Raw genomic sequence first — 7,862 nt, 5'->3', positions numbered from 1 at the left:
TTCAACATCCTGTTTGTTACCACATTGACTTGTCATAATTTGCTTTGAACAAGAAATAACACTCCTCAGACTAAAACTGACTCCTGCTTCAACAAATTTTTCCTCCCAAGCAAGAGGACTGTTTTGTTTCGTTTGTTTGTTTTTAAGGAGGCATTTTTTTCTCTCTCAAGTACTCCTTCCTCATGTGAAAAATAATAGGGTTGAACTAGATGACTCCAGTTAATTTCAAGTGTTATGACTATGTAAGGTTGCTTAACTATTATATTGTCTTTGTTATGCTAATGACATGAAAAAACAAGACCTATATTAGTATATCACAATTGTGGTTTTTAAAAAATATATAAAGATATTTTTATTGATTTCAGAGAGTAAGGGAGAGGGAGAGAGAGATAGAAACATCAATGATGAGAGAGAATCATCATGTGGCTGCCTCCTACCCGCCCCACACTGGAGATGGAGCCTGCAACCCAGGCATATGCCCTGACCGGAATAGAACCTGTGACCTCCTGGTTTATAGGTCAATGCTCAACCCTGAGCCACACCGGCTGGGCTGTTTTTTTGTTTTTTCAGCTTTAAAAGTCAATGGCTTCTCAAAAGAAAAACATTTCCTAGCTACACATTAGGCCAAAGGAATGAGTCGATGTGATAGCAATCTAACAGCAAACCAGAGGCGCCCTGGGATGAGAACCGGCCCCTGCTTGGGACCTTTGTGCATCAGCATCTGCTCAGACACCTTCTTGAAGAAATAAAGGGACTGTGTCCATTTTTCTAAATTGTGTATTTTCAAATTATACATTAATGTTAGTGGTCCTACATAACAGTACTGTCAGGGGATGAAGGGAGAGGGCCTTTCCAGATTCTTGCCCATCTGACACTGACTCATTACAGCTAAGTATAAATTAATGAGATTTCTGCTAAATTAGTGGCATCTGTGTAACATTCAGACAATAGCTACTGTCACACATTTGTCATCTCTGAGATACATACCTATTAATCTATTTTCAAAGATTTCTTCTGTAAATTAGCAGTAAAATCCTTTGCAGAAAAAATTTACATCATGATTTTAAAAAACAGTCAAAAGATGGTAAATATATGGTCATTATTAAAAACAAAGGTAATGATTGTATTAATGTAATATTGGTGTAATTCACTCCTAAATATATACAGGAAACTAATGGCAGCCATTCAGTATGAAATATTTAAAAATTTAAATTTCTCTGTAGGTAAGACATTGATAAACCAATACTAATAAAATAACTATAAATTTCATTTTCATTTTTTATTTTGGTTGAAAATTGTACTTAATTTATCTTAAAAGGTAAATCACACCACTTTTTCAGAATATTTTTACAATAACATATTAATAAAAAATTTTCTGATTTATAAGAATTTAGAAAAATTGCCCTAGCCAGTTTGACTCAGTGGATAGAGCATCGGCCCATGGACTGAAGAGTCCTGGGTTATATTCTAGTCATGGGCATGTACCTCAAATGCAGGCTCCTCCCCAGCCTGGGCCTGGTTGGGACACGTGCAGGAGGCAATGAATTGATGTGTTTCTCTGTCTTTTTCTCTCTCTTCCACTCTCTAAAAATCTATGGGAAAATTCCTCAGGTGAAGATTTTTAAAGAAAGAATTTAGAAAAATGACCTGTTCATAGTAAATGTCTACTAATAATGAACCTTTTTAAATCGTGAGAAGCTTTATATTCATTCATGGAGCTGTTCTGTCATTTTTATTACCATCCCACTCTAAGCTTGACTAAGAAAATGTTAATTCAAATATATTTTGATTTAACAAAAAAAAAGGCTATCATATTGGATATTTGTCTTAACAATAATTATTTTAAAATATATTTTACTTGTTGTTACACAGTGTCTCAAACTCAAAACATAACTCCTGATGGACTCTTTCATCTCGATTTTTCCTTTAATGTATTCTACAAATATCCATTGAGGGCCTAATAGAAGCCAAATACATGTTGGCTATTCACACAAATAGAAATTATAGAAAATAATTATAATCAATATAACAAATGTTATAATGAAATATAAAATATACTCCCAAAGCACTTACACATAACATTATCACTGCCTGACATCTGTTTCTTTGAAAAAAAAAATCTGTCTGCCACTGGATTTTAAGACAACTGGGGCTGGAATCCTATTTTGTCCTCCTGTAAACCATTCATCTCCACCTGACCCCCATCTCCCATCATCAGCACAGCGTTTACCCATACTTGGCATTCAGTAAATGTTTAGTTAAATAGAATATACTTAGACTAGCATGTATGTATCACGATATGGAGGCTTTCTTGAAAATAATGATTTTAAAAATAACTTTGAACAAATACATGGTTATTGCACAGAATTTGAAAATCCAAACAAGTATAAAGAATGCAATTTAAATCATCTACATTCTCACCTCCAAGCAATAACTATTATGTATACTTTAATGCCCTTTTTTCCAGTCCTTTCCTTTATGTATTTGTCAAATTACTATTTCTACATTTATGTTTACATATAAAGTTGCATTCCACTATTTCCACTTATATTGTGAACATTTCCCATATCATTAAATAGTTTGCTATATTAGGCAGTTTAATGGCTGCCTAATATTCTATCATAAGATGTTATGATTTGAGCATTACATGATTGGACAGTTGGTTCTTTATAATGCTTTGTAATTATAAATAATTGCACAGCCACAATCATATACAGGATGCATAAACCTTGTTCACTGTCACTGATAATTTTGCAATGAACTATATTGTAAAGTAGACACATATAGAGAAAAATACTTGGTGATTTATCAATTATATTGTAAATTTTATTTTTTAAATCATTATTTAAACAATTACCTATTATCTATTATTAAAAGAAACATACCTTTTAAGATAACTAATTTAAACATTTTCATAAAGCTATAATACTCAGAAGACAAATAATTTTATTTAAGTTAACAAAGCTATTTTCCACAATATTTTCTATCACACATAGGTGGTTGTTAATAAATGCTTTTTGCAGAGGTAAATAAATATAATGGATGAAATGGAACAGAATAAATGGAACAATACAGAAGACCTCAAGACTAAATTATGTTGATAACCCCCTGTTTGAACACATTAGCTAAATTTCAAGTCTGTTTTCATAATATCTGAAAGATCCACCTGACAAATTTCCTATCTATGAACAAACTCTCAAGTTAAACTATTTTGAAATCTGTTCCAATTATTCATTGCTGCCTCAAAACTTAGTGGTTTAAAACATCCATCTATTATTTGTTCTCATACTGTTGGCAGCTGATGGGCACAGCCAGGATCTTACTGGGATTGCTCACGTGCAGGAATTTCGTTGTGGCTGAAGCTCAAGTAAATGACTTCATTACTGACATGTCTGGTGCCTGGGCTGGGATGTCTGGAAGAGCTGGGGGCCATTTGGCTCTCCTTCTGTCCATGAGCCTTTTCAGTTGGCTAGCTTAGACTTGCTTACAGAATGGTAGCCTGTTTAATCGGACTTCTAACGAAGGCATCTGGATTTTCCCATGAACGTTCCACAAGACCTGTGATGACACTGCACAACTCCTTGTAACCTCTCCTCAAAAGTCAAGCAATGTCACTGCTACTCTTATCTTTGGGGTCAAATAGTCCCAGGCCAGCCCAGATGGAAGGAAGTGAAAGTGTAGAAGGCTTCACTTTTCAATAAGGTAATGACCTGCATGTACAGGCAAGGAAGGGAGAGATGGCGGCCACAAGCTGCCACAGAGCCCAAAATGGTTTCTTAAAAGCCATCTCTATCTCTCCCATATGATTTAAATGTGTCTTTCCCTTACACAAGCCTTTACTTTTTCTTTTCTTCCTTCAACTGAAGCAACTCCTAGGTTAACAGTAAAGGGAGCTCAGAACCAAAGGGCTAAATCTCAACTGTGCTGTCCACTAGCACAGGGACTTGGGCAAATAACTTCTCGCTAGAATGGACTCTCTGACACCCACTGCCTAGCATAATACCAGACATACAATAAGGTTATTGACTAAGTGATTTATTTATCATTTATTGACTAAACAATCTCTTTTAGACTCTATTACATTCCCTATGAAATGGGGATAGTAAGCCCCACTCCAGTAACATAGAAATATATGAACCAATTAATGTTTGCAAAATACTTGATGCAGTGCCTTGATATGGTAGCTGTTAGTATTGTTATTACAGTTAATAGTCTTATCATTATATTATCATAAGTATAGCCTCTCCTCCATATCCCTGTCACCACAGTCTAATAACTTGTTAGACTTCTTCAGCACCTGGATCTCATTTATTTTCCTCATTTTATCTGTAGCCATTATTTTAATACTTTGAACATTCATATGAATGACACGTCCAACATACTCTTGCATAAGTCCTTGACTTTTTCAGCCCTGGTAATCATACTCTCCACTTCATTCTAGATAAACACAGTTGGATATTTAAAAGTATCCAACAAATTGTGCAATTTTTCTTCTCGCAATACAAGTTTTGATTTTTATAATTCCCCCTCATAATAACCTGGTTTCCTTTACTCCTTTTTTAATTTTAGCCTATCAGCACCATTTTGTCTTTACTTGACTGCCTAGTTTACCTTGATGCCATGGTCATTCATACTTTGGCATCTTTGATAGTAAGTCATATCAAATTTACAAACTCCTAAACTTGAATGGACCCAATTAACTATCTTCTCTGTCCCTAGTCCTGGCTTTCCAGCCTAACCTTGCTTATTCAGTCAGTTCTACCTCAAAATGCTGCTATTGAACCAAATTTGAACTCCAATACTTTCCCAAAATATTTATATTCATGTCTTTCCTCTCTTATCATGTACTTATCCAAGACATTTCTCATTCTTCTCTAGCTCTCAGTCCCATTATCACCCAATTACCTTTACTTATTCTTTAATGAAAAAAATATAAAAACCTTCCCAAATGAGCTCTCTCAGTTGCCCAAAACTTTCTCTCTATATTTTTGTTTCTTTCTTCGTTTCTCTTAGAGGGAAAAACTGTCACTTCTCATGATTATTTTCAATACTTTTGCGCACAATCCTAATATTTTGTCACCTTCCTGATAGAATAGTCCCTGTCTTCTAAATCTTTGGTCTCTGCTATCTGGTGCTGTTCTTCTCAGTCTTGATAAAAAATAGTAATTTCTCCCTAGCTGGTTTAGCTCAGTGCAGAGAGCATCAGCCTGTGGACCGAAGGGTCCCTGGTTTGATTCCAGTCAAAGACATGAGTACCTCAGTTGCATGCTTCTCCCTGGTCTCTGCTGTGATCAGGGCACATGCAAGAAGCAACCAATCTATCTGTTTCTCTCACTCTCTCTCTCTCTCCCATTCTCTTTAAAAATCAATGGACAAATATCCTCAGGTGATAATTTAAAAAGTTAATTTCTCATTTCCTAAAAATGTCATTTGCTCAATGAGGCTTTTAAACTTAAAAATCTCTACCAAGAGGTCTTTTCTAACCATCTGCATCTCTTTAGCATCCCATTTCGTAGCTCCTTACAGTCCAATTCAGCCCTTACTGTTTAAGCTTCATAATCACCAAATCCAAACATCAACTTCCTACATAAGGACTAATTCAGAAAATAAAGTACTTAAGTGTGAGGATTTTCTTAATTGAAAATAAAAGTATCCTTACAGCTTGAATTGACCATGTTAGGAAATAGAAAACGGTCAATAAGAAAACCAATTACTTTTTAACCAATAAAATGTAAGTACATATTTTTAAATGCTATTTTAGAAATCACTATTTTAGAAGTTATAATACAAAGGTATATTTCTTCTCATATCAGATCATGGTTGTTTCTTCAAGCTAGAATCTACATACATGTATATAGATTAATCATCACTATTCTATATTAATTTTTCATAATCAAAAGTGAAATAACCTTCTCTGACTCATACAATGAATAATAATAATAATAATAATAATCACACCATCCTTTTAACTTCCCACAATTTTTTTATACCTCATTTCTAGTATTTGTTCTTCCTTGCTCTGAACTTTCATATCTCCCCTGTAAAAGCTTAGGCTACTTGATAATCACATTCAAATATTTGTACATTTTAGGTTTCCTGAGCATGAAAAGTAGGCCTATGCACCCATACTTTATTAGTAATAACGGGATAGTTTTTGTGCCTGATAGCATTGCCTATCACTTCCTGTTGCTGCCTCTATAAGCTGTGATTGATTTCAACAGCCAGAGTTGATATCGACATTCTTGTGTTTGTTTCTATTTTTTTCTTTTTCTATAAAATATAATGGTAATTGGTAGTTGCCCCTAAGCACACAGTGCTAGAAAAAAATCTAATCTATAATTATTTTACCCCCAGAAATCATAAAAACCAGCTTACATCCCATCACTGTTTACTTCCAATTTTTATTACTAAATATGTATTCCATTAAAGACATTTACATAAGTTTATTAAATCTTTATGGAAATACAATTTCTCATGGCTCTTTATCACAACTTGTACTCAACTTTATCCATTCTCTTTTGTCTGTAGGTCCCCCAGGCCCACCAGGGATAGTGATCGTTGAAGAGATCACCGAAAACACAGCCACACTCTCCTGGAGTCAAGCAGCTGACAACCACAGCCCGATCTCCTCCTACAATCTGCAGGCTCGTAGCCCATTCTCCCTGGGCTGGCAAACAGTGAAAACAGGTAAGAGGTTTGAAGGCAATATCAGATGTAATCAGAGCAGCTTCCCATCATGAGCTATTTTGCCATATCTATACTAATAAAAGGGTAATATGCTAATTAGAGAGGATGTCCTTCTGGACAAAGCCATGGTGGCGGGGCCAAGGCAGAGACAGTTAGGGATGATCAGGCTGGCAAAGGGAGGGCAGTTAAGGGATCAGGCCAGCAGACAGGCGAGCAATTAGGAGCCAGTGGTCCCAGATTGCAAGAGGGATGTCCGACTGCCGGTTTAGGACCGATCCCTGTCCTAAACCGGCAGTTGGACATCTCTTGAGGGGCCCCAGATTAGAGAGTGCAGGCCAGGTTGAGGTACACTCCCCCTCCCATGCACAAATTTCATGCACTAGGCCTCTAGCATATATATATATATATTAACAATTTCAGAGGAATCTTTTTGGATTCTTGAAATGTTATCATTTATTACAATATTAGAGGCCCAATGCACAAAATTCGTGTAAGTGTAGGCCCTCACAGCCCCAGCTTCGTCCAGGAGGTCATCCAGATGGTCATCCGGACTGTCATTACACTATTCAGTCGGTTTGCATATTACCCTTTTATTATTATAGATTAACCATTGTTTGCTTCTTTTAATAAATCTGCCTTGCTTTTTTTCTCTCCTCAATTCCCAGGGAGGAACCACATCATTTATATTTGTTTGTTTGTTTACTTATTGAAATAACTTAAGACTCACATAAAAATTGCAAAACTAACACAGATTTCTTGTGGACACAGCCCTCAGAGTTCCCCCAGGATAACATAACAATAGCACTATTATCAAATCAGAAAGCTGGCATTGGTGCAATGCTATTAACTAAACTAACGACTATATTCCTATTTCACCAGTTTTTGTATGCTACTTTTAGTGTAAGTCCTATAAAATTCCATAAAATTTTATTGTAAAGATTCAAGTCACCACCACTGATCACTACTCCAGTTCCTTGCTACCTCTTTATAATCACACACAACAAGAAAATCTAACATCAAATTACATTATTTAAAAGAATGCAGAATTTTAATGCCTGCTTCTAAGATATTTGCATTATATCTTAATTATTTCAAAAATCATTTCTTCCCAGATGGTTTCCATCCCATGTTACAACTAAACGTCCACTCTCTCTCCAAATGTGTCTATTTATAAA

At 35.4% G+C, this 7,862-nt stretch overlaps 1 protein-coding gene across 1 annotated transcript in view; it reads left to right on the top strand.

Annotated features, from left to right (window-relative positions):
• Positions 1 to 7,862, top strand: part of CNTN5 (contactin 5) — a 462,010-nt gene that overhangs the window by 378,743 nt on the left and 75,405 nt on the right. Inside the window, exon 15 of the mRNA XM_015571441.1 lies at positions 6,529 to 6,687. Coding sequence (XP_015426927.1) covers positions 6,529 to 6,687 — 159 coding nt within the window. The remainder of the gene's footprint in view (positions 1 to 6,528; positions 6,688 to 7,862) is intronic.

The sequence above is a fragment of the Myotis davidii genome, unplaced genomic scaffold (assembly GCF_000327345.1).
Source record: "Myotis davidii unplaced genomic scaffold, ASM32734v1 scaffold8, whole genome shotgun sequence".
In the NCBI taxonomy this organism is placed as follows: Eukaryota; Metazoa; Chordata; class Mammalia; order Chiroptera; family Vespertilionidae; genus Myotis; species Myotis davidii.
This window is presented reverse-complemented; position numbering and strand designations above follow the sequence as displayed.